This window comes from Ischnura elegans, chromosome 1, assembly GCF_921293095.1.
Source record: "Ischnura elegans chromosome 1, ioIscEleg1.1, whole genome shotgun sequence".
Lineage (NCBI taxonomy): Eukaryota > Metazoa > Arthropoda > Insecta > Odonata > Coenagrionidae > Ischnura > Ischnura elegans.
In genome coordinates, this window is record NC_060246.1 from 99,949,597 (window position 1) to 99,976,760 (window position 27,164).

Sequence of the window (27,164 nt, forward strand, 5' to 3'; positions counted from 1 at the left end):
CTAAGGTTGAATGAAAGTGATGCCTTCTCTAAAGCTTAGATCATTCATTTTTCTACAGATAAACCTTCATTACAGTGGCAATTTAGGCCCTAGTCCTTATTCTAAATAGTTACTACACCTGTTAATTACACATTAAACTCACATAGTATTATCACTATTGCTCTCATAAAAAAACAGCATCATAATCAAGAGAAGAATCATATCCCTAGGATACATCTAAGATGAAAGTACAAACTTCTTCAAAATGAAATAGATACTTAAAGAGTAAGGACATCCTATTGCAAACTGAAAATGGAAAGTCATACCAGTACGTATAATATCATTAATTTTGACCTTTGCAAAAAGTTAGTTGTTAAACACTAAAACTTCAAAATAACTCTGTGAATCCTGCATGGGATTCAGGAGTTCAGGCGATGACATTTAAATAGCTAATGCCACCATAAAGAGTCTTGGACCATATTTAATCCAGACACCCACAAGTTATCCTTCTATTCCCCTACAGATGTCAGAGACAGTCGTCCCCAATGAAGATGTTTAAATAAAAACCAAGGCAGTGGGTGAAGCACATTCTAGGGCAAAATATTAGCCATTCAAGTGAAGTATAATGAATTACAATATTTATATTATTATATGTCTTTTTATTGATCAGGATATATTAATCAACAAGAAATTATTAATAACAAGTAACTACATTTAGCACCAATAATTTCTTATGTGGGTTGCTTCCCACTTTTACACATAAATGGAAACTAGACCTGTCAATTTATTTTCTAACATTTTCACACAAGTTAGAGAGACCCTGAAGACCTTTCAAGAAGAACCCAAAAATCTTGATGCATTTATTTTATGAGGCATGAATATTTCTGGGCATTTTTCATCTTTAATCAATACACAACTTGATTTCTCTAAAAATTAATGAATTCACAAGATGTTTTGAATACTCATAAATGATAGCATTTTGTACACATGTCAATTGAAATTGATTTTTTTCATTGATGAAAGATTGAGGACAAATTGCAAAATTTTGCAACTGGGATAAATAAAAACAGATCCCCTCTGCAGCAGAACAATGGATTAAAGATTCTTAAAAAAATCCACTGAAGGGCATAAAGATCAGTCTACTTAAAAGTTTACAATACATAAAGCTGAATACTGAAAACTGAGTGAATATTTATTTCAAAATTTTAAGCTTACTTAAAAATGAAAGCGAGTCAAAACACATGAGACATCTTAAGATTTACAAGCTCAAAGTGATTTCAATTATATACACCAACTGGTATAAAATTAAAAAATGTTCTACCAATACCATGGGTAAGCCCTGTCCAAACCTCTCTTTCATCACAATCTCATGTATTGCAAGCCTTGACACAAAGACTCTTTTTCATAACCTTGCTTATTTAAAGCTGACAAGCTAAATGCTGGGAAAGACGGCGAGAATAAAAAGAGGAGAAATAATGACAAACACCAAACACTGCTTGACACCACAAATTACTTCTGAGAAAGCACTCGAGTTTTCATTAAATTTTAAGAGCAGCAACCCCTCAGGATAAAAGTTACGAGACCAGGAAATGAACTAAAATCGTAATAGGGATTTCACAAAATATAGAAGAACTAAACCTCTGCCTCAATGACAGTGGAGCAAAGTATAAAACTGCAGCCTCAAGGGTTTATATACATGGTAGCAATAAATTATCTGGTACTCAATAGCCACTGTTTCCACATGAGAAGACACCTTGGTAGCTGAGGAGGTTTCTCAACAAAATCTCAGGACTAAATTTGTGGGAATTGGTTCATGGCTAAGTCAGGGGAGATGACTTTATCTCAATGAAAATATTGTTTAAAACATTCAATGCAGGCCCGTTTTTCATTATAGTCCTCAAAATCGGCCATTAAAATAAGAAAGAAAAATATAGGGAGGTTTCCGTGCCATAACTTCTGTTCAAATTACGCTTTTACGAACGGCACCCACGGTTTGAAAGAGGGAAGCTTGCTAAAGGCCAAACACACAATCGGAAGACTTGGAAGTGGATATCGGCACGTACGGAGGCGGAGAAAGGGCTCCCGGCCCGACTGGCAAAGCACGTCAATTGACATGCTCTACATCTCGGCTTGGACGGGACCACGTCAATTGACCTACTTGGCACTGAATGTGTTAAAGGTTCATTAATTATTATGCACTCCGATTGCAATCCATTACATATTTTAACACGTTGCATACCGGGGTATTTAAATTCCCCGGAACGCCGATTCTGGATGGAGATGTTGAGATTGGAAATATGTGCCTATTAGGGAGTAATGCCTTTGGTTTAAACATGGTTAAAAAGCTAATGTTTAGAATGTAACTTTACCCAATCAAACATTATGATGCATCAATGCATTATGAATAATGAACAACAACTGAAAACGAACTAACGAATACGTATTGTACGCTTTAAAATTGTTTAGGTTGACGCGCCTAAATGACGAGAATCTTCATCATCTGTCCGGAACGTTCGAGAAAAAATGATGAGAATTCTCGCCATTCATGCACAACGTGTTAACGAAACCATAGCAAAAAAAAACTTTTAAACAATTTTATAATGATCGTAAAGATTCAAATAGGTAGCCCATGGCAAGAAAAAGTGAATGGCAGCCAAGCAAGGACTGAAAAAGTGGTCAGGTCGGGGAAATCGTGGAAAAAACATTTTTACTTCACATTCTCGCAAATATAACACAGCAACCATGAAGGAGATTTGGAAATACAGTAGCCTCTCATTATTACCAAGTATCCGGGACCGAAAAACTAGAGGCTAGTAATAAAGAAGTTTGTAAGAACATTTCTTTTAGTAAACATTGCAAAAAAACATACCTCACAAAAATTTGTCTCTTCAATCTGCAGTATGCAGAAACTATGCTCAAACATATAAAAAAACAAGCACATTCGATTGATTTCTTCAATAGAAGAATGGGTGATGGTTCTTGAGGTTGTCATATATAAATGATGAATATGGTGAAGTACAACATGGAGATAGAGTTGGGGAACAACCAACTAGTACGTACTATGTAACTGTAATTAAAGTGTAGAACTATCACTTCTACAAGGGATAGCTCAATGGAAATCAAATTGATGAAAGACAGATCTGAAGTGACAATAGCTTCTAAACATTTAAATGAAATTAAGCATTAATGGCGCTCACTATAATTTTTTGCAACAAAAAACGTAAATTCCTTACAAAATTATATCTTAAAATATTCTAGTTTGTCTTTGTATTCATCTGCTTGAAAAGTAATCCCGGGCAAAACATAATTTTCCGTTGCCTAGCTCTTGCCTCCAAATTCATTTGGCAGTTCCTTATCATTCTCCCCATGGATGTGTGAAACACATACTCCTTGGCTGCAGCGTGATATAATCGAAGGTATATCTGATATCTTCCCGAATACTGCCCATTTACGAGCGGTAATGAGTGGGTCATCAAGATTCCACAGGAATGAAGCTTATGGGGATACTGAAGTATCTCCTACTGCAGATCAACGCTCTTGGGCACAGTGCACGAGGAGAACTTAAACGTAACACAATGATTATAACTAGGGATGGAGAGATCCAGGATTTTTTTCGAGCTCTGATTCAGATCGGTCCCTTGATTTTTGGAGCCGGATGTTTGGATATTTTCGGATCCAAATGCATGTTCAAATTCCTGCTATAAAACAAAGTAATTATTCAAGTTTCCTCTAGGTACGTACAACCAAAGGAATGCTTTTTAGATTTATATACAAATTTTAATATTGTTACTGATTAAAAATCATTTTTATAAGCTTTCAAATTATTTTTTAAAAACGATAAAATCTTTACAAGCTAAGGATCTAATTGTTACGCTTGCATTTGGAAATGAAAATAGGTTTGTATCTTCGGACAAACCATTGACTGAATTTTAATATTCCTCTCATAAGTTTCCCACAAATTTTGTCACTTTCTCATTGCATACTGGCTTGTGCTTCACCCGCAAATGCTTCAGTTGCAGTGAGGTGGATTTTGCACTTCCTCGTGATTGTTTCACGTCACAGTGCACACACATGGTTCTCTTTATGTCGATAAAAATTTTTCTGCACAATGAAAGATATTTTTATCGATATGTCGTTAAGTTAAATTGCAACTGCACAATCTGCAACATAGTTAACAATGTTTAGAACGACATACGCATCAACTGCGATGAGACGCGGGAACAGAACGAGTTGACTGCTCAGCAAGATGAAGGGGGGAGCAGCAGAAGCGGGTAAAGGATAGGTGGAGGGGAAGGAGGGCACTCTCTCCGTCTATCAAAAATGAGGCCACGAATGAGGGAGTCAAGGATGAGCATGTGAGATCCTGCTATTCTGTGACATCGTTGACTTCAAAGCAAAGCCGTGCGACACATGAGATACATACAGTTGGCATTTCATTTTCAGGCCGTATCTTCTTGTTTGACAGTACTGATGCCATGCCTACTTCTTTGAAAATTGTGCTGTTTGGACAATGTTGAATATTGGTATAGTCTTTTTATAACAAAAAAAAAATTGATGAAATCAATCTGACCTTAAAAAATCCTAAATATGTTAGAAACGAAACGCATTTGGTCTCATGCTTTTTTTGAATCTCATGCACGTCATCCAATTGTCTAAAACTATCGAGATATCTTCGGGACCAGTAAGTCACTCACCTAGCATTTCTTCTCCATGGAGAATTAACGCAGGTAAGATGAAAAAGGTCAGTGGGTGAGATGGGGTAGGGATGAAACACACTTCCATTGTTCTCGTGTAACTAGATATTTTCCTTCCAAGATAATGATTTATGGACTGTGTGGTATTGGAAAAGAAAAAAATATCAGGGACATGGGGTGATGGAGGGCCAAGGGTGATTTCTTTAATATACAACGTAGTCACTTTTGACTTAGTTGATATCCTGTGGCGCTGAGATTCTCCCGATGGCAGTTCAATCTTTTTGTAAGAATCAAACTATGTGCCTGTCATATTTTGCTGTAAAAATTTCTGCAGCTGAAATTCTGTTGCATAACCCCTACGAGAGCTTTTAAACAAAATGGTTCATGAGTAGGACAAGCATTGCAGCACAACGGCGCATGCGAATTTAGGATCAGAACTCTTTCCACTCCCTCATATGGGACGACGCTGCATTCACTTAAGCATATATTTGAAATTTCGTATCCAGATCCGATCCCTTCAGCAAATTTGGATCTGGAGTATCCGATAAAGGGCAATATCCATGGATATTTGGATTCAAGGTATCTGATCTGACCATCCCTAATTATAACATAGCATAGTGTATTTCAACCTAAATGCCATTGCTTATCTGTGGAACTTCGTAACCAGGTTCATTTTGTAACCTCCAGGAACGGGACTGAGGTCGTTTTGTAATAATGATTCTTTTACTTTAGATTAGGTTAGCCTTTTTGTCGGGACCAACGATTTACTTTGCACAAACAAGAACTTCATAATAAGGTTGTTTGTATTAATGAGAGTCTACTGTACATAATAATATGGATAATCTGCAACAGAATTAATTAATTAAATTCAAAAAACCGTTAAAAGTTCAATATGTACCTTACCATTCATAGCCAAACACGATGACTTTTACCTTCTTATCGGGTAATAAGTATTTCTGTAGACATCGTATTAGTCAATAACTATGTGATCTCTTGATTACATCATTTATATCTGTGAACTAGTTGAAAAAGGTGATCTTAAACTTATGGAAGATTACTAGATACTGAAAGTGAAAAGAACTTCTGCAAAAATAGTTAAAATACTTAGCAAGTTTACCATGAAAAAAAAAACACATAAGGACAACCTATCATTGATTTTTAATGGGCTGTGTACACTTCCTTGCCTCATCAATATGTCAGATAAATATGCAATGAATGCAGCAGGGAACATTATGACTATTCATCAGCTGGTCATTCAAGAAATTTATGGTTTACCCCCAGTAAGAAACATAGTGACACAGACATGGCTTACATTATCAACTTCACAGAGGTTCCTACCAAATAGAGGTAAGTAAATGGACGGTCCACTATGGCAATCACACATCATCTAAGGCATCCATCTTAAAAAAAAATAATCCACTGGAAATTCAACAGAAAGTTCCCTAAAGAGCAGGCACAATTGCAGAGGTTAGCATGAAAAATCATTCAGATTCCAACCATTAGGCCTCCTATATTCCATGGTAATGCCAAAGTTAAACCCGTGGCCTAGAAAGTTACATTTCATTTAAGTCTTTACAAAAAATTCTGGGACAACTTATGAAAATAGGCTAGATTATAATAGGCTACTGACAAATGTATGATTGGCAGAGATGGAGTGCAGTTGATACACAGGATATGACATAGGCTAGTAATCCGTCCAAATTTACTTTAAAAAGGGCATTTAAAAATCCTAAGTTTGATCAGAAGTGGTGATTACCACAAAATCAATCAAATCTATATGTTTATTTCATAATCAAATTGAAATGCTATGTCACCAGAATTGAAATACTAAGGCACAGCAAAGAAAGCCTCTGAGGAGGACATAGAAGTACATAATCCCGTTTCTGTTTAGGAACAATTCCTTTTCAAAGCAAATTATTTGCAATGGAGGTATACAAAAGACAAGAGATAATCACCAGTCAATATTAAAATACTTAAAATAAGAATATATCTTTTCCCACATGGAATGTGCAACTATGAATTATAGCTCAATCTAGTCAAAATCAAAAATGCAGATATGTCATTGATCAAAAATCAATCAAATACTTCATACTGAAATCATTTCTTATTGTACTTCTTACCATTTTAAACTAAGTTCACAAAGTATCTGGCATAATATTCCAATAATCAACTTTAACTGAAAGTGAAAGATGGACATGCCCACAGGAAACTCTTTAACCCTTTCGCTGCTGTTCAATCTCCGGAAATCTTCTCCTCACATGCGGCGAAAATGTTAAAATGCGTTTCGTGGGCCCATGGAGCAGGTACTTCCAGGATGGGTGTGGTACACACTCCGAAGGGTCGCTAATCCGCGGCCCTATCCTCGACGAGCTCCTCCACGCAGGACCGTCTCTTCGACCCTACCAGCGGGGTGCCTACCTCCCGAAAAGTGACCACTCTGACTGCGATTTCAAATTCAATCACTCAATGTGATCATCAAAAAATAATTGTTTTCATCGCACTCCTCCCAATCAAGCAATCAAGCACGTCTTTGAACCGTGTTTCTAAGATGAAAAATAACGATTTTGTTAACTTTTCTGGAAACGTGGCCGCGGACAACCGGAAAAATGGCCATTTTAACAAAGTTAACAAAATCGTTATTTTTCATCGCAGAAACACGGTTCAAAGACGTACTTGATTGCATGATTGGCGGGAGTGCGATGAAAACAATCATTCTTTGATGATCGGATTGAGTGATTGATTGTCGACTTGCAGTCGGAGAGGTCACTTTTCGGGAGGTAGGCTGCCTGCTCGTAGAGTCGAGGAGACGGTCCTCCGTGGGTGAGCTGGTCGAGGATAGGGTCGCGGATTAGCGACCCTTCGAAGTGCTTCGGCGAAAGTGCTGACCGCATGGCAGGGAGGAAGTAAAAGTAAGTCCACAGCAGTCTGCCGTGCGGACGTACTAGGTACGTCCACAGCAGTGAAAGGGTTAAGAGATTTTTCTCCCCACCTCTCAGCTTAGGAGGACAATTTCTCTTTTGACTTCATTGTAATCCATTTTATACCATTTAAACAAAGAATCTAATAATGAAATATTCACTCATTTAATGTGATCAGGTTCTTCCCTATGCTACTCCCCTGCTAAAAATAAGAACTGCCATGGTGAAAATATCATTCGTAAAAACATACAGAGGTTCACCCATTGTTACCCCAATCATCCCAAGCATGAAACTGACAAGTTTAAGGGTAATTGACATCACCTTGATACCTGCACATTAAAAATCAATCATCAATGGCATTTTTCTTTCCAAGCAAGGCCAAATCTCTTTTAAAATTAAAAAAAATGAACACCAATGTCATTTAATTTCCTAATCATAGCTCTGGCCTTTAAAAAAGCACAATATTCACCGAATGTTTCACCATGTGACCTAATGACACAGCATTAAAACGGTACACAAAGTGAAATATGGCTTCAAGTGAATAGTAACTGCAGCTTATTCTGCAACCTATGCAAAACTCTGCATGAATTACAGCTATTTTCAGAATAAAATTTATTAACAGTGACAATTATAATATTCACACACAGTTCTCAATCGATAAAATAAGTGTTAAATGACTGCACATGTACATATGTTGCAAAAAGTGATTTACAACTATAAAGTGACAATAAATATAGGCCAAATGAGACATTATTTACATTACAAATACAAGCTACTTTAGGTACTGCTTTACCCAAAGTAAAAAAAAACATGCATGATCCGTATTAGAACAAAATTGACTCTTCATAAAAGGACATTGTAAAACTGGTTGTATCACAAAGCATACCACTTCGTCTGACTAAAGGAGCACAATGCTGAATTATTAAATATCACTTTCAGTAAGTTTAACTTTTATTTAGCATGACTCACCACCATGCACACAAGTTTTTCACTTGGTTTAAGTCTTTGGCAAAAATCACAAGACATTGGACAGATGCAGGGAAAACCCTTGGCTTAGCCTTACACAGTCTGAGTCGCTGTTTCACCTCACAACTATGCCTCTTCACAAGTAAGCCACTTGAAAACCTTATTGACATCACTCACTCAATAACAGTTTTAACATAACTTCATATCATACTTAATTTCATAATATCACTTCCAATAATAAAAAATGACAGCTGTCACGCTTCATGAATAGGCAGTGGGTGGGCTTCTGAGTTGAACACCCATTCGTCAAGACTTAATAATGTCTGATCATCACTAAACAACAAATACAGGTACTTCAGTGTTTCACCCAAAAAGAATGATTCCATCATATCTCGAGGCCTTGTGTTCGCAGGATTACGAACATTTCCTATGGACGTGTAACCATTAATGACTTTGGTATACTTTTCAAATGCCTACAAAAAAATCAGTCCATTACTGAGCATTTTTGGTAGTCGCAGAAGGAAAACAAACAACATCTTTCTTTGATTTCAAATTTGGAATAGGATAAAAAGAAAATCACTGTCTCCATCTGGGCTCAAGATATAAACTTGTTTATCACAAGGTAAAATTATGCACTAGCAGATGTTTATTCCACAATGTTTCTCTACCAAAGGACTGATAAAGTAGCACACAGTCCCTTTCCAAGCTATTTAAAAAGTAAAATTATATTAAAAAAAAGTTTAAATTTTAAATTGTGCAATTTTTAAACTTTAAATTTTGACATTTTTTTCTCAGTTTTAAAACAGTTATCATGCACATGATATTCCTAGCTATAAATTATAATTTACCAAGTACAGTACTGACATGCTCTTTTTTTCAATATTTAATTAAATACTAACTAATTGCAGACTTTTTGCTATTCTGCGGCAGCGTTCTGCTCCAAATGGTACTTCATAAGAACATGGATATGTGATCACCGTAGTTTTATCACCCCTTCCAGAAATTAAATAAGAATTCTTTGCAAACCGGTCATATTTTTTTGTAGGTACAAAATAATCAAGCATTGAGTAATGATTACTAAGAATTGGAAAGGTATTAAGGGATAATCAGAAAGATTGATCATGGATCTCACTAGAAATCATGCATCAACATTCACATTTCTTCAACATCCTCACAATACTAAACAGTTGTCTCGCTGTTTTAAAAACTCAATACACCAATGAAAATATAAATCATTAAGTAACACAATAGGGTGGTTTCCTATTATTTTTTTATTGCCTAAATGGAAAGATTATTACTCCTGGAGTACGTATTTCGCGCTTTTAGATTTTTAAATGACGATATCTATTTTTCGCGATTAAATGAAAAGTGAAAAATTTCAAGCCCGCAAAAACGCGACGCGTAAGTAGGAAAGTCCGTGCGACGCATTTCTGGTTCCCCCTCTCTCCTTGTGAAGTGACCTTGATCGAGGCTCTGAGCGCTGATAGGACGCAGGATGCTAGCGGATAGCTGAGTACCTTGCTGAATGGTAGCGCTTGGCTTAAAAAAGGTTTATTAATACCTTATCAAACGAAGAAAACTTTCCGACCTTAGCCAGTTTTAATAGGTGATTATTAAGACATGTTTCCCTGAGCTCTGTGCATCATGCATGCATTGGTAACCTCAGACGATGTATAACTCCTATCCTCTCGTGTAGAAACTAGGTCCCTGTGACGTCACGCGGAGTGGAATCGCATGGGCAACAATCTGGCCTTTTTCAAATGAGGATAAAATTTGACCCTTGCCATTCGTCTAAACCGGTATTTCAAAAACCAAATAATTTGTGTATTATGAATACACTAATGGTGGGTAACGAATCGCAATCAATGTCTATCGTTTTCTTTGATGAAGGAAACTACCCTATTTGCTAATACATGTATAACAGAAGATCCTTACCTGGAAAATTTTCCATCCCCAATCTTGATAGGTTTTGTTCCCAGTAAAATAATACATGTACCATAAACTCTCAATGAACTCTGGCCTGAGCAAGTTATGAGCATCATTTGATTTCACATATGTATCACTTCCTTCACCCTCCTGTAACAACATAACATTTGATTGAGGATTCAGTTTTCACCAAGAAGAGTAGCTGAAAAAGGATTATGCACTAACAACACAAATGAAATTCCTCCCTTATTGAGGGTGTATGAGTGAGTGTCTCTTCATAGACATGGCAAATAATCAATTTCATTGTCAACAGTAAAGTGAGTCCTTGTATCTTTGCATATCATTTTGCAACAATTTAACTAAAAAAGTGAAAAATTGTATAAAATCACAACAAATTACCCATAATATTAGATGCCATTCAAATTGTGAGCAAGAAATAAATGAAGAGAGAAATATACACTATGACATAAGGATGAAATTTGCCATGAAAAAAATCATTAGGCTTACCTAGCCAGCATTTAAACCAGGATCTCCCAATTGTCAGTCAGGCTTGTAACCAGTATCAGCACCAAGCCAATCTTCCAATGTGCGTCTCAGACTGGGTTTACCGAACAAAGGGTCTCTCATGTTGTTTCGTGAATCCAGTCTGAGATTTACTATGGAAGAAGATGGCTTGGTGCTTTTAACAGGTAGCATACCTGACCGACAATTGGGAGATCCGGGTTCGGATTCTGACTGAGCCAAATGATTTTTTCATGGCAAATTCCGTCCTTGGAGTAAATAACTTTGCACCTGTGAGTGTGACTGCATACAAAGCTACTTGTTTCATGCTGTGCTGGGGAATAAAACCATGATAAGGACACATGATTCGGGCCTCATTTCTCACAGTTATCATTCCAATAAGTACGCCAGAACTCACTTTACAGGGTGTCCAGCCAGCCAAAACAGAAAAATTCATGCATAATTCCTGGTTTTGCAGGGATTTTTTTTACAAAATTCCATATTAATCTTATGTTACTACTGCTATAAATAAGAATTTAAAAACACCCAAAATTACTTCACTACTTTTAAATAATATTTATGTATTTACAAGGACAAGGAATAATGAATTAGTTAACACAAATTGTTTAAAATTTTAAATTATTCAATACAAGCCAAGACGGTGCTTCCACTTCATAAGTAGACGCTGACATTCTATTCTTTGTGTTTTTGAACCTTACTTGAGTCAAGAGTGATAGAAGTTTAGCGTCTGTTTTCTTGTCCGACATTCCACGTTCCGATGCAGTTTCATAAGTTCTACGAAGCCACTGCGCTTAAAATTGCGAAAAACACATTTTAGGCCAGAAAATGGGTGTTGAATTGGCAAAATTTCATGTGGAATGAATTTGAAATAAAAGAATTGGAAATTCCCGGCTGGAGCAAAAATTAATGCATAATTCCATGGACTAAAAATTCACGCACTGTTCCAGATTTTCCCAGTCACTGGCCACCCTGCTTTAACACATTGCGTATCGGGGTCAGCTAATGTTTAGAATATAACTTTACCCAATCAAACGCTATGATGCATCAATTCATTATGAATAACTAACAACTACTGAAAACGTACTAACGAATACGTATTGAACGCTTTAAAATTGTTTAGGTTGACGCGCCTAAATGACGAGAATCTTCGTCATCCGTCCGGGAAAAAAATGACGAGAATTCTCGCCATCCGTACGCAACGTGTTAAGAGAGAAAATATAAGTTCAATCTAACCATTTAACATTATAAGGTAAAGAATGCAGTATAGAGTTACAAACATAGTTTTCAAGGTCATTTAAAATTTTTTATGGATAATTTTACAAGGATCGACCCTTTATTAATGCCTCTTTTAAATAACCATTTTGACTCTGAAACTCTATTCTTTTGTACTACCCTTCCTTTAAACCCCTGTCTATTACAATGATACTAAAATATATTACCAGAAGCTGGAAGTATGTGATTTCTGGAGCTAAAAACGTAGGCTGCTGAGCATATGTCTGGTAGCATGTGTACAGTAAATCCTCTGCAAACTTCAGATGCTCTTTTGGCATACCATTATGAACACCCAACATCAATGTGCCAGGCAAGTAGCACGTTAGATGGTCCTGAAAAGAAAAACATGGAAAATATGACCAAAAAGACCTGATTCCAGTATGCATGTCAGTAAAGTATTTTAAGTCACTTGCAGCCACTGAAAAGCACTAAAGATCACTCACTTTTTGTCAGAGCTTACCAGTTTGGGCACTCAAAGGCCACAAGTTTAAGGTAAAAGATAACGGTGGAAATAATATTCCAGCTCTCTCTGTCTTAAAGGTCCCAACCACTCTGCCTCGATTCTTTACCATAAAGTTCCCGAAGAAATAAAAAATAGCAACTAACTCTCCGTATTTAAAAAGAAACTAAAACTTCTCCTAGCTGAAAAATGCTACTACAGTGTTAATGAATATCTGGAGGATGCATTGTAAGGTAATTTCCGAGATGGCAACTAGAATTGCATATTTTTTTCCATGCTTCTGTTAGTATTTATTAACCCCCTGGACTCTGTTTTAATGTTGTACATATCATAGTTAAATGATTATCTTGGGAATGATTATCTTGGGAAAGAATCTTATCCTGGTAATTTCAATATTCATGTGTGTATGTTTGTAATTGTTTGTAAATTTTATACTTGACTTTAACCTTGCAGATGTGTGTACTGCCAATGGTGAAATAATTTTATTACGTCAATAAATAAATAAATAAACATAGGGCACACGCATCAATTCACACTATACACATCTTAAAAACCAAGATCATAAACCACATTCTATGCCAGACAAGGCAGCACTGACTTCGCTCCAAAAGCTCTCTATCGGCACCAAGTGACTTACCTACTTCAAAACAGGGTACAGAATACGAATCAAGTTGCGTGCCAGGCTGCTTGATACCACACTGTCTCCGCTGCATGGCTGACTATCTAGCAGCATCACGACCAGGTAGGGTTTGCCACAAATTAAATGAAAATCTGAACCATCATACCTTTCTAAAAAAGATAGGCAATGTTCCCAGGAGCCTTTTGTATTCAAATTTGCATTAAAATGGAACCCCTTGTCATGAGAAATATTGCAGGGTTCCCACTCTATCTAAATTATAAAATTCACGTTTTTTTCCAAGTTTTCACCGTCTAAATGTCTTCAAATTCACGGTCTGACAATAAGCCATTTTAGGCAGCAATATTGACCATGTAATCATCACTCGCAACACATTAACTTGAAATTCAATACACACAAAAGACGCCGTGAATGCAAATGCAGCAATGAAAGTATCTAATATGACCTCAAAAAATATCACTTATGACATCACCTATTGTTAGCAAAATTCAGGGCCGGCAAAAGGTTGTGAGTGGGAAAATGGAGGGAGCAGGATGGCAGGGAAGTTAAGAAGTGTCTTAGTTTACGCCAGGGTTATGAACACTTTGGTAACCAGTCTTCCTGCTTTCGCAGTCTTAAGGTCAACGTGTTGTCAATGCACACGGACCAATAATAGTGCTTCGATATACATGTGCATATAAATGAGTAGACAGTGCCTGCACATGACTGACCTTGAAATATTTCATTGACCAATCTATTTATCTTTTGATCTGTCAATCGTAGTTCTTCAAGTTTGAAGGATTTTTAAGGTTTTATGATGAAATTCACTACTTTTTCCAGGTTTTTTCACGGTAGACAAAATTGTTGGCTTATTCATGGTTTTAAGGCTTTCACGGTTGAGTAAGATCACTGTTTAGGGATGCACAACAATTGACTTCAAAATGGTGCAAAAATTTTCAAACTATTTGCATAGGTTCTGAATAATAGCCATCAAAATTAGGGATGGGTCAATTTGATTCCCGGTTCCACTGGTTCTTGAGGTTGGAACCAATACTGAAATAAATTGCTGTTTAAACCTATTCAATCATTGAAAGTACTAGTAAAGTTTATCATACCTAACCCAAAGCAGTATACTCACCATTTTTGGCTTGAAGTCCTTCCCTCCAGCAAGCAGTTCTCCAACATATTGAAGATTACTTTTTGGTGTTCTCCTAGCCAACAATTTCATTGCTCCAGCAATTCCTTCAATATAATCATTTCTGAGGCTAAAAGAGAGACAGTAAAGAATTATTTTTCTCACTCAGCAAAATTTCAATTTAGGTACCCCCTCTATTAGGACAGGTAAAGTAAAAAGAACTACATATTGAGGTGTTATACCAGTGAAACTGCTTCTGTATTAATACCGTATTTCTCCGAATATAGTCCCCCCCCTAATTTTGAGTTTTTTCCTTTTGAGTTTCAGGAAAAAATTTAAAAAATGGGTTTGAATATTTGTTTTGAATAAAAAAAGGGGGGAACTATATTCAGACAAATACGGTAAATTCCAGCATTATTCTCTAACCTAGCAAAACTCTACTGCACATACACACTGCTAAGCATAAAGACTTAAAACCTATAGGTTATTCATCATTTCCAAAACAAAGAATAATTCATTGGTAACTTATTTTGATCAAGAACTTGAATGTTTATACAGGCTCTTAGATACGTTTGTGGACAAAGAGAAATTAGCGCTCACAAGCTCTTTCCTCCACTGTTACTCTGTAAAAATGATTGGAACTTCATTTAGAGGCCCTTATCCGGTTTTCTTAAAGATGGGCAAGGTGTCGCAAGTACCCTCCCTCTTTTGGGTTGCCTAGGATTTAAGTTCAATACCCACAATAATGTGGTATGTATTCATTGATATAATGGATTAATGTACAACAAATAATGATCACTTAATGACAGACAGAAAAACAACCAAAATTCAATGTTTTTGCAGATGCAAAATCATAACCACAAATTTTATGAAGAACTTCTCCATTTGGTCTTGTGGTAATATTATTTTTGAAATACGAAAATGCTTTTTTGTATTTCAATCAAGAGGTACTTGAATTACCAACAATTAAAAACAATTTCCATGCCCATCACTTTATATTGCTGAAAATAGGTACGTGTTTTGCCTGCAAAGTAATGAGTCTGATGCTTTTGCAAAGCAACTATACCACCCAGAGTGGAGCAAGTGGCTGGAATGAGTAGGGTGGACCTTAAGCTAACTGTGTTTGTTGTCTCCCAGCTCTTGGAGGGTTTAGGAGCTGCTATCTTATGAACTTATGTGCAGTGACCTCACCAAAGTTACAATGGAAAAAACTTTAGTACAATGTTATGCACTGAAGTGTTGCATTAAGGTCAAAAAGATACCAAGGATACTTGTGACATGCTTATTGATGCCTTAAGGAATTATTACATGTCATATTTGCACGCAAAGAAATGGAACAAGTTGTTGCGGGAAGGTTGAAAAAATGTAAACTATGAAACCCGTTCTGGATGCCCATTAACTTCGAGAACGGACAGACATGTCACCCAAGGGCACAAATTCCTGAACATAGGCCAATGAAGAAGTATTTGTATGATACCCGAACAGTCAAATGGCTGAAAGGGTGAATTTTAGGGTTGGCTTTTCTCAGTCAATTTGGATACTAGCTATTTTTCTTAATGATTTCAGACAATTTTTTCCTTTCCTGTTCAAGTTTATAAAATAACTGGCCCAATATAACTGCAGTAAGCTTGATTTGAAGTTCAATTCAAAGTTCAGAAGTGTGGTCCCACATATAACGAAGAAAATTTCTGGCCACCTCAATTTTAAAAATAGGGTATCCACTGTATTAGGGCAGGTAAGGTAAAGTTATAACCTCAAACTGAATATTAAGTGTTTTGTAACTTAACATTCAAGTGGGGTACTCCACTCAAACTCAAAAACTAGATACTAAAAGCAGAACACATGTTGACATAAAATACATAATTACCTCAAAATGGAATTTCATTTCATTTCCAAAGTACAGTGTAAATAAAGGTACATATATGATTGATTGTCAATTTACGACCACAAACAAATTGTATTTGTGAGTGGTAAACTCTGTGTGATAATTCACTTATATATGTACCTTAATCAAGTACATACCTTAGAAAGACCCCAATAAATTAGAAAAATGTTCAGATTACCCAACCATATATGCTACTGAACTATGTCATAAATTATGTAACCGCATTAGTCCTAACTCTGGTAATTTGATCTGCGTATAGTAAATACATGTTTTTTCTAGTTTTTTACATGTACTGAAACTTCAAATAGAAAGAAAAAGAATACAACGAAGGTAATTTCAACTTCATAGCATTAGCTATGGAGATCCACCAAAAATCAATTTTTAAACCTTTTAAAATCCAACCTTCACTATAAACACAAAAAATAAATGACTACCATATCTATAATGTATGAATTGAGAAATGGAAAGAAATGTACTCACTAATCAATGGTACGTCCAGTTTGAATCCACTGTTTCAATAAATACTCATAATAACTATCCCCACGTGCTCCAAGGGTGATGGTAGCATACGAACGAAATTGTCCAGTATTTGTGTTGATGTAAATGGGCACAAGACCCTCAGTCTTAGGTAGCTGATGAACATGCTCAGATACTTTTGCTACTGTATCCTATAAAAAAATACACTCTTTAATAAATAGCATAATTCAGCTATACATTACCGAAACACAAAAACTCACCCATCATCATCAGCAGTTGACATACACCAGAAAGCTGTTATTCTTTTAATTTTGAGGACACATTTTTCCCTAATTGATAGCATTTCAAATCAGTAAACCATGACTGGCATTCATGTATACATTCAGTTAGGTTTCCTAATAAAATTGCTCTCTCGACTGTTAAATAATCTTCAAGGCCAAAACAGGCTATTACAATGATTCACCAAAAGAAGCAATGAGAAAAATCTGAAGTTAAACTGAGAAATTAAATTACCAGAATATCTTTATTTTAGTACTGATATTTTTTAATTCCAAGTACACTAATATGTACCTCATTAGTTCAAACCCTGCTAATTGGAAATACTGCCCGATTTGATGTAGGGGGCAGTTCCCAGCAAACAGCATGAGTAAGAGCATGGTGGTATGGATCATTCGAAATACCACTTTAACATGTAATTTGAAGTACAATTTCTCCATGCCAATCTCGTTTTAATTGTGTGATACATTGCCAGTATTCGGAAACAATTATTTAGTGGTGATTCATGATAACCTCCTCTTTGAAACAGACTTAATATTTTGAATTAAGCAATTCAACTAAAATTAAGCATCTCACACAAAGATACTTCCCTTTCTGAGCCACTTAGTCCTCAGATATTTTTCTATGGGTATTATGCTTCATTCAGTGGGAGGGACGAATGAAACTTGAGGAAGGCAGATAATGTAATAGAGAATCACTTCCCCACTTTCATGGATTCCCCAGATTAAGTTTGACGTGCATTCAGCACATGTACTCTATGTGGTAAGTGAGGCAATTATTTTGGCACGTGGTGCTTTGAGGGCACCTCTATCTCCCTCGATAAGCTGCCACACAAGTTGAGTGAGTTTACACTAATGTCAACTTGGGCACTCATTTGCCAACAGTTTCACCAGTAGCTGATGTATTCACCTGAAATATCTCGAATCCAGAATGCATCTGGTCCCAAGCATTCCGGATTATCTATCTTCTACTGTGTGTAGGTGGCATGCCGATGCATTCAGAGTTATTTTTAATAGAAAATGTACAAACTACAAAACCCTAGCAAGCACCAAAACAAAGTATTGACAAATGAATATATTTACCAATAATAATCACACTCATAATTCAAGATTGTGAATAATAGCCACATATTTTTATTTCATGAAAAATTGGTTCTTCGCTATTATAATCTCAATTCTTAATTATCACGCATCAATTTGCACAATAGATGGTTCCATGAAGCATTTACAATACTTAAATAAACATTCGACGAGTCTGTTTGAACCTGAGAAGATTAGGAATGTCTTCAACATAACTTAAAAACTGTGGAATCAAAATGTAATTTCAATAAATCATACATTTTTCCTTGTAAGCCTAGCAATTTACTTTCCATTTAATAATATCTAAGCACAAAAGAGAAAAAATAAAAATTATGAAAAGGAAATATAGCTGCTCACACCTCAAAAGTTGGATCACCAGATAACCTGCTGAGTTCCCGGAATTCAAGCTGTATTGTCGTTATTTCTGAGGTGGTACTATCTGGACTCCATTTGGGAGAATGAGCACGACGAGTTGACAGATTCACATCAGAGAAGGGTACTCCAGATGGTGATGCGAAGCAAGGCAGCAACCGTCCACCAAGATCAATCTAAACAAATGAATAATAATATGCAACTTCAATGATGGTATAAGCAATAAAATATGAGCATCTACATCTGTAGGCCAAGAAAAATGGGGGTATGTATTTATTTAATCTCCTGGATATATTCAACAAATTCTATATCCCATCAATAGTTCACAGTTAGCCTAAAGTGCACCAAGCAGAGCAGTACAGTTTTACCTTATCAGTTAATCATTCACATCATTGCAACACTGAATAATCACTACTACATTACAAATAAAAAAAAAGAAAACATAACCAAAGGAATTTTATAAGTTTTCATCCACCATACAAACTTACAGCTTTGTTCAAAAACAAAATGTCTCCTGAGAGATGATATGTACTTAGGAGGCCTCCCAGGACCCTGATGGTGACCTCAAACAGATTGACATCTTTATCAATGTCAAAAATTAAATTTTTATCCACCCAGGCACGAGCTTTTTCAAATTCTGGAAAGGAAAAAAATTAGGCTTGAATTTATAAACAGTCATTCAAATATATCACAACTGACAAAAGTATATACAATCTGTAAAACATTTCTAGTCATTAGTTTTTTTAATTTAATAGTAACATGAAAAATGGGTCAGAGACATATTATGTTCGTACATTAAAAATGAAGTACATAAATGAAAATAAAAATAAAATTTTAAGATAAATGCATAGCATCCCTCTGACATTCAGCAATAATGAAGAACCCACCTTCTACTTGACTTTTCACAAAGCATGATTTAACAATAGATACCATGAAGTGTATTAATATTTAAGTTCTCATGGATTGGCTACATAAGACACATCTCCTGGAGTAAATCCAAAAGCGTATTAAATAGGACTACAGTAACTTGACTGGCTCTGTAAGAGCCTTAACATCAAGCTGGGAAGAAATTAGCCAACACTATTCATCAACCCAACACTTAAATAGAAACAGAGAGAGAATTTAAATAAATCATACCTTCCTGAAGACCAGTGATAAGAAGAGTATCCAATGCATCCACAAGGGTTAATCCCAAGGAAAACCAGTCTTGTGGTTTCGCTGATATTGGTCTTAGGTGATCATGTCCCCAAGCATAACGGCGATATCCAGTCCATGCATGTTTAAGGGCTTGCACAACTGCTTCTTGCCTTTCATTGGTGGGACCTAGAAGTCATAAAATTGACTTTAAACCAAAAAAGATATAAACAAAATATGTGCATGAATACTGAATAATGTGCTGAAAGTTAGGAAATGAATTAAATGAACTATATCATACTCAAACTTCCACAAATTACCTCAATAAAACTAAGAAAGGACACATAAGTTGGCATATTTTTCCTAAAGTGCTGTAAGGAGCGAGGGTGTCTGATGATTTAAAACCTCTATAATGTTAAGGAGAAACTTATGTGCTCCCCTCTAAATAAGGCTCCTAAATGAAATGTATCCTCCACCTACAAATTTTTATGTCCACAGCCTTGCTTTCCTGGTTTTCAACTACAGCTGACACCCAGTTATCTGGGTGCGACTTATCCTTGCATGAGTTCACACTTCTTTGAAGTTTTCCGCAATCTTTATTTAAAAAATCAAATGCATAAGCACCAGGATGTTTGCATTTCAATGCAAGGCTAAACCGAGATTGTTTTTTCCGTTAGAATCCCCTTCATTAAATGAAATTATTTCATATACTTGCTCACAAGGAATCTTTCAAATTAACTTGGACACCTGCTCTACCGCTGCAGATGAAGATCAGCGGCGGGAAAAAACTCTTGATTAATTTTAGAAGATTCTTCAATGGTTAAGCAATCATAAATTAAGAGAAATGTCACCTAGGATCTTAATTATTGCCGTGGCTTAGCATGCGGTTTAATACGGCCCAAGGGAACCTGAGATTTCATTATACTTGGGAATGTTTACACCGTTACTAGTCAAGGTTAAACTGGAGAAGAAGAGAATATTAGAAGTTGAGACAGCAGGGGAGGTAGAGATTGCATGAGTCACAGCCAAGCACTCACCTGCACAGAAAATTTGCCGTAAGTTCTGGTTTCCTCTAACAGCTGCTGCGAGATGGCGCGATTGAGCACCCGTTCCAAATAATTAAATAATAGTAAATAGTAAAATAATTCCAATTTATGAAGGAACGATTCAAATGGAAATAATAAGCCTGGTACAGTAGACTCTCGTTATTACGAAGTTCACGGGACCGAAAAACCGGAGGTTCGTAATAACGAAGTTCGTAAGAACGTCTCTTTTAGGAATCGTCAAAAAAATAGTGTATTATAAACGCAATTAAATTACGAGGAAATATATATTAACAGGAAAATTCATTTCAGTTTTTCAACAGATGACTGAGCAATGACGCAATCGAGGGTTGATATCTTCCCGAATACATGAACTTCGACATTCAAAGTAGATGCGTCCCAAGACCTTATTCCTAGGTTGATAAAATTACAGTCCGGCCACCGGGAGTTGTCCAATAAAAGACAAAATGGTCTAGGTCTGGGAAGGGGGCAAGGCTGCCAGGTAAGAAAGGGAAACACTTGCAAAGAGTTCCCTGAAGAAAAGAACCGGAAGGGACGACGAGCGTGAAGGACCTAGAGGAATAATCACTTGTTCTTGTGATTCGAAGAATGGGCTTATTTTGATGGATCAGGCTTATTTCGGTGCTCGTTTAAGCATTTGACAACGTTGTGTGGCTAGGCGAGGGTGTGAGGTGCACTTGGGGGACAGCGATTGGCTTTAAACCGTGCTGGCGCAGGATTATCCGCCCTTCTTATTGTGCCGTAATCGGACAACCCTCGCCAGCCGGACTGTATGTAAGTTATCGAGGAATACTGTTATCCTGCGGAATGCAACACTGCATTACACGTATGCGCTAACTCACGATTTTGGCGAACTGAACGAAATTTAGCGGGGCCTGCGATGCATCCGGAGCCGAAAAAATAGCTCCCCGCGGTGACGAAGAACGGGCAAAACGCTGAACAGTTCCTAAATTCACACTGGATTCAATGATACCTTATTCAGATTGTGATCACAGTGAGAGTTTCCCCGCGCCACACCGCATAGTATCAGCCAATTTCGAAATTTGAAAATTTTGAATGATCGTATCTCTGAAAATTCGTAAATGGAATGTGCATAGGAAGAGGATTGACTATACATCCAATTTACTAACGGTTATGAGTGGGTCACTGTGACTTCATAGGATTGAAGCTTGTATATGATGTAGCATGTAAACTGAATAAAGGAGCATAATTGACGCTCTTAGGCACAATTAGAGAAGAACTTAAGCGTGGCGCGATTAGTAAAACATAAGTGTAGTGAATATCCACCTAAACACCGTGACTTGTGCGTGGAACTTCGTAATAAAGTCCATATTGTAACCGCCGGGACAGGGACTTAGGTTTGTAATTTCGTAAAAACGAAAATTTCGTAATAACGTTTCTTTTACTATAGCTTGGATAGGCCTTTTCGACGGGACCAACGATTTGCTTCGTAATAACGAGAACTTCGTAACAACGTTGTTTGTATTAAAGAGAGTCTACTGTATAGCCTTTCATTAAAATGCAAATATCATGGTGCTTTTGCAGCTGATTTTTCTAGTAAACATCGCGGAAACTATCAAAGGAGCGCACGATGTTCAATGTACGGATAATTCACAACACAGATAAACCACAGCTGGATAATCGGGAGCCAGCTGTACACCCAGTAATCACTGTAATGGCTTGAGACATAAATGCATCCCCAGATTAGGATATTGATAAGTAGACCACTCATACGACCAAAGCTTATTCCTAAATCACTTAATGGTCATTTCAATTAAAGGCTTATTCAGGACTGGGCCTAAGGAAATTTGTAACTCTCCCTTTTTTCTTATCCCCAAAGGGTGGGAAAAATCACTCAAAAGAGAGCACAGATAATGGTCTCACACATGGACTTTATCATGTGGAGGGATGTTTCATATTTATAAGAGGTTCGTAACAGGAAGTTTTCTCCATACATTATGAAAGTCCTATGTATAATACTTGGCCTTATGTGAATTGAAAATAAGAACACTAACCAGGAAAATGAATTCCTCCTTTAGGAGGTACTTTTTTACGGGATAACGGCTTCAGCTGTACAGATGCTGGAATGTCTAACCCAATTTCTACAGGTACTTCATTTCTTATCTCTGACTGCTGATGCTTATCAGGTTTTCCATCAACATCAACTTTGTTCAACATCCAAAGTTCATTGCCATCTGGAGGAAGCTGTAAGAATAATTACAATAAGAAAAACAAAGCAATTTAAGAAACTTATTAGATAATGGATTTGGAACTTTTAGATTTGGATAAGCAAATCCAAATATTGATTGAGTACAGAAGAGATAGGAGTGATACATAATGTACCTAGTTCCTGCACCTAAATCTATACTCCTTGGTTTACTCATGATTGATGCCTAATTCTTTCAGATGTAGACAATTACAGCCTTAAAAGAGGAAGATTTATACAACATGAATAACTCTAAGTAAAATGGTAAATATGTAACCCTAAATACAAGTATGTAAGCAGTGGTATGGAAGGCTATGATTTAAAAGGCTAAAAATTATGTTTTTGTTTAGATTTTTAAAGACCCAAGAAACAAATTGGTTGCTAAATTTATTTATGGCACACTAAGTGCCAATAACTACCATTCCCATACCATTCAATCAAAAGGAATTACGTATATTTTTTACTTCTAAGAAAAAAACTATGTTAACAATCCAACCATTCTCACCTTCACAGATGCTGGAGCTAATATTAAATTTGATGATGTAGTAGGCTCAACCTTCTTAATATAGTCATCTAACTTTGAAGGCTTAAATGCAGACTCCAATTCCAACCCAACATCAGAAACAAATGAATTTTGGCCACCCAAAAGGGAATCTAATTGTTGAGGGATAGCAGCCTGAGTTACTGACGTCAGCAAAGATGGTGGTTTAGGACTGGGCAGGAAAAGATAAAGGGCCAAGAGGATGACAGAAAAAATGCCTGCATATGCCACACTGCGCTGAAATCGAGAAAGCTGATTCCACCACTGAAAAAAGAACAGCATCCCTATTAGTACTCTGAAAGGCACAAAAAATCATGAAATTGTGATACGGAATAATTCTCTGAATTTAACATCAATAACTTTAACATCAGTAACCCACGGGCTACACATTGACTGTATAAAAAAAGGTTATTTCAATAATTTAAGAGGTAAGAGTGTTATTGAAAAAGTTATGACTCTGATTTGGTAATTTATAATTTGCTCATGAGAATAGTATTTGAAGATGTACAGCATAATTGGATACATTTTCCTTGAATTTTCCATGATTTTCAGGTAAATGATATGAGTATCCAGAATCTTGCTCTGATAGCTTTTATTTGAAATTAGTAGTTATTTAAGGTAAGTTGCCACTCATTGTCAGCTACTGCAATCCGATCAAAATACTTTGAAAAAACTAAATTGGTTGAGTTCACCATCAAGGGCCTGAATCTATCACTATCACATTATTCCTACAACTCATGCATGCAGCAAGTAGTGAAACATATGAGCCCGATTCTGCACTGAGCCAGCAGAAGAACAGGAGCACTCTCAGCAGAAAAGTGTACAGTTGGATACTTCAAATGTTTTTCAGAAAAAAAGACAACAAATCCATGTGTATTCCCAGACATGAATTTCTCAGAGTGATTCAGGATTTCTACCAGGCATAAACCAAAAAAAGGTTCAATTCATTCCTAACAGTGCAAATGTGTCCACTGTACATTGTAAAGAAACCGACAACTACAACACTGGCCCCATGCAACCAGGGCTACAATTAGCATCCATGCTAATTGCCACCCATGGGTGCCACAAATTAAAAGTAAAATGGGGGTAGGTGTAAATGAGAAGATAAGAGATATGAAACCAATCCTCTGTTTGGGGATGGTTAAATGAAAAGGATTATTTCAGTAGTCAGCACGGTCATTCCATGTCCGTTGATCCAGGCATGACGCCCATCAACTCAGATTTGCATGAAACTTGGCAATTTTTGCCCTTCCATACAGGGATGAAAAAACTTTCTTCGCTGTCACTAGTTTTTTCACAACCATTTGAAGTTAGGCTGAACTGCAGTTTTTCAATGAATGGGATCTCCAGGAGTATTAGTACCTCCAGAGGTAAATCAATTATTTCATTCTCATTTTTCATCCAATCCTTATAAAAATTAGGCAGATTATCATAGAAGGCAAGAGGATTCCAAATATTGATTGAAAAATGTACCGGATTAAAAAATGAGGCACCAATCTCTAGAAATAAGCAGAAAAGTAATGGGACCTCAGTAATCCTCAAAGGCATGTATCCACTGAAGGCTTAGAATTTTGTTTTCAGGGTAGCAACTATTTTGCAGAGGGATAGGTGTTGACTGGTTCGTCACTCTGGAGTAACATTTCAGTATATTTGTTAAAGATGTAATTACTCCATTTTGTGGGTGATATGCTGTCACATTGTGTACCAACTATAAAATGTGAAACTCATCTAAAATTTATCTTCTTTATCCTCCTCCTGACCCCCATACCCCACAGTAGCCGTACATAGCAACCCAGTTTTCAACGTCTGACATATTTTTTAATTATCATTTTTGAATTCCCAGACATGTTCTATTCCCGAGGATTTTTAATTAGTAGCAACCCTGAGGCAGCATAAATATGAGGGGTTGTCATAATCAAGGCATAAAGTAGCATTAACCATAGTCAAGCAGTGCTGCGTATTCGAACGAACGAACAGTCACCATAAAAACTCGATCAAATTAAAATATCAAACACATCTAGAATGACAGTCTAATTATGAATAAACGTAGCAGAGAACACAAAGAAATTTGAGAATAACCTCCGAAAGTTCATTCTTACACAACATAATATTTCGTACTACTTTTAACTGTAATTAACTTGAAAAAGAAACGGATTCAATTTGCATGATAGCAACTAATACCACCGAAAATACATGGCAGCAATAACTGCACAGTTCATTAATTAAAAGATACATTAACCTTCTAAGCAGCATTCATGAAAATAAAATAAGACTACACTAATTCCATTAATGCTATCCGAACGTAAGATAGATACATGCAGTTTATAAAATGAAAATAGCATAAAACGAGAGCTTAAGTTGCAAAGAGGGGGTTAGATACATGTATTATTAAAATTGACACAGATGAAAATTATAGTTACAAAGCCGGGGAAGGCCTTGAAGATTCTTACCCTCCACAATCTTCGCCTGGGTTTGCTAGCAGTGTAGCTGACTCCGCCGCCTTCTTGGTCAGTACTTGGAAAATTCAATGCCACATACTTATTACTAGTCATGCCGAATGGGTATCTTTAAAAGAGGTACACGTGTCACGGTTCCTGATTTTCTGATAGTGATACATGAACATCAGCACTGTATGCGGCAATTTTTAGAGATAAGCAGACAACACTGTGATTTTCATAGTCCACACTGTCACACCTGATAGCAGAAACTTCTCATTTAAACGTACACCATTAACGTCACGCCTATTAAACGAAAACATATTATTCAACAACCATAACATTCGCTCACTACCATTTTGCCATCGATAACAAATTAATTCGATAACTTCGATTCCATCGATACGCTTCATCGACTCCACAATCGATATCGTGAGCTTGCGCGGAAACTTTGAATAATGGTTGATTGTCGAAAGCATTTTGAACTTGAATATCGTGCACAATACCATTTTTCGTGGCTATTGGAGGGAAGCATTACCAGGAATATTTTAGGTGCATCTTTTCTCATCTTCTTCCGTGACATAGAAGAGCGCCGAACCAATCTTCCCGCCAGAGAGTGAGAAAATTTTTATTTTCTCGCTTTTATTTTTATTTTCTCGCAACGCGGCCAAACACGTCTGACCCTCACGACGGCCCTGAGATGGGTGACTGGGATGGGTGTGGGTACTAAGTATTTTGTTTTGCATTTTGGTTTATGTATATTATTGTGTAATAACTTTATGTTACCACCTGACTTCATGGTCGACTTGTAACCAATTATTTAATAATAATAATAAAATCTTGTGGTACCTTGTCGTAGCTTTGTTTACATACCTTATGTAGATTTTATCCATTGGTTTAATGAAAAAAACTGTTGACATATTCTGGACTTTCGTTTAGTTGGAAATAAATCATTTTTTGCTTTACTGTCCATCTGCCAGCTTCTAGACAAAATTCTTTGTAGATACCTTCAACTTCTTCATCCTTGTGATGTTGTAGACATGTTAATCTGCACCCTAACTGTATGCACCGGTATAGTCTCTAACTTTATCATAACTATCGCTGTACGGCAGGAAGCTTTTCATACGAAATCCGACCCTCTGTGTGATCATTATCCCAATACCAGCACTACCATTTCGAGATCCCATGATTATAATCCGACAGCTTG

The 27,164-nt window shown here is 36.5% G+C and overlaps 1 protein-coding gene across 2 annotated transcripts; it reads right to left on the reverse strand.

The window, feature by feature from the left end:
• Positions 1-7,740: 7,740 nt before the first annotated feature.
• LOC124167214 (endoplasmic reticulum mannosyl-oligosaccharide 1,2-alpha-mannosidase) lies at positions 7,741-26,338 on the reverse strand. Of its 2 annotated transcripts, XM_046545087.1 has the most exons (11): positions 25,973-26,338; positions 23,487-23,786; positions 22,791-22,980; positions 19,715-19,900; positions 19,066-19,214; positions 18,565-18,753; positions 16,854-17,041; positions 14,492-14,618; positions 12,445-12,609; positions 10,493-10,633; positions 7,741-9,030 (listed from the first exon to the last, which is right to left on the reverse strand). In XM_046545087.1, the coding sequence occupies exons 1-11, from the start codon at positions 26,072-26,074 to the stop codon at positions 8,812-8,814; spliced, it is 1,956 nt and encodes a 651-aa protein (XP_046401043.1). In that variant the 5' UTR covers positions 26,075-26,338; the 3' UTR covers positions 7,741-8,811. The 2 variants fall into 2 exon arrangements, with proteins under 2 accessions (XP_046401043.1, XP_046401049.1); XM_046545093.1 differs by lacking the exon at positions 23,487-23,786.
• Positions 26,339-27,164: the final 826 nt, after the last annotated feature.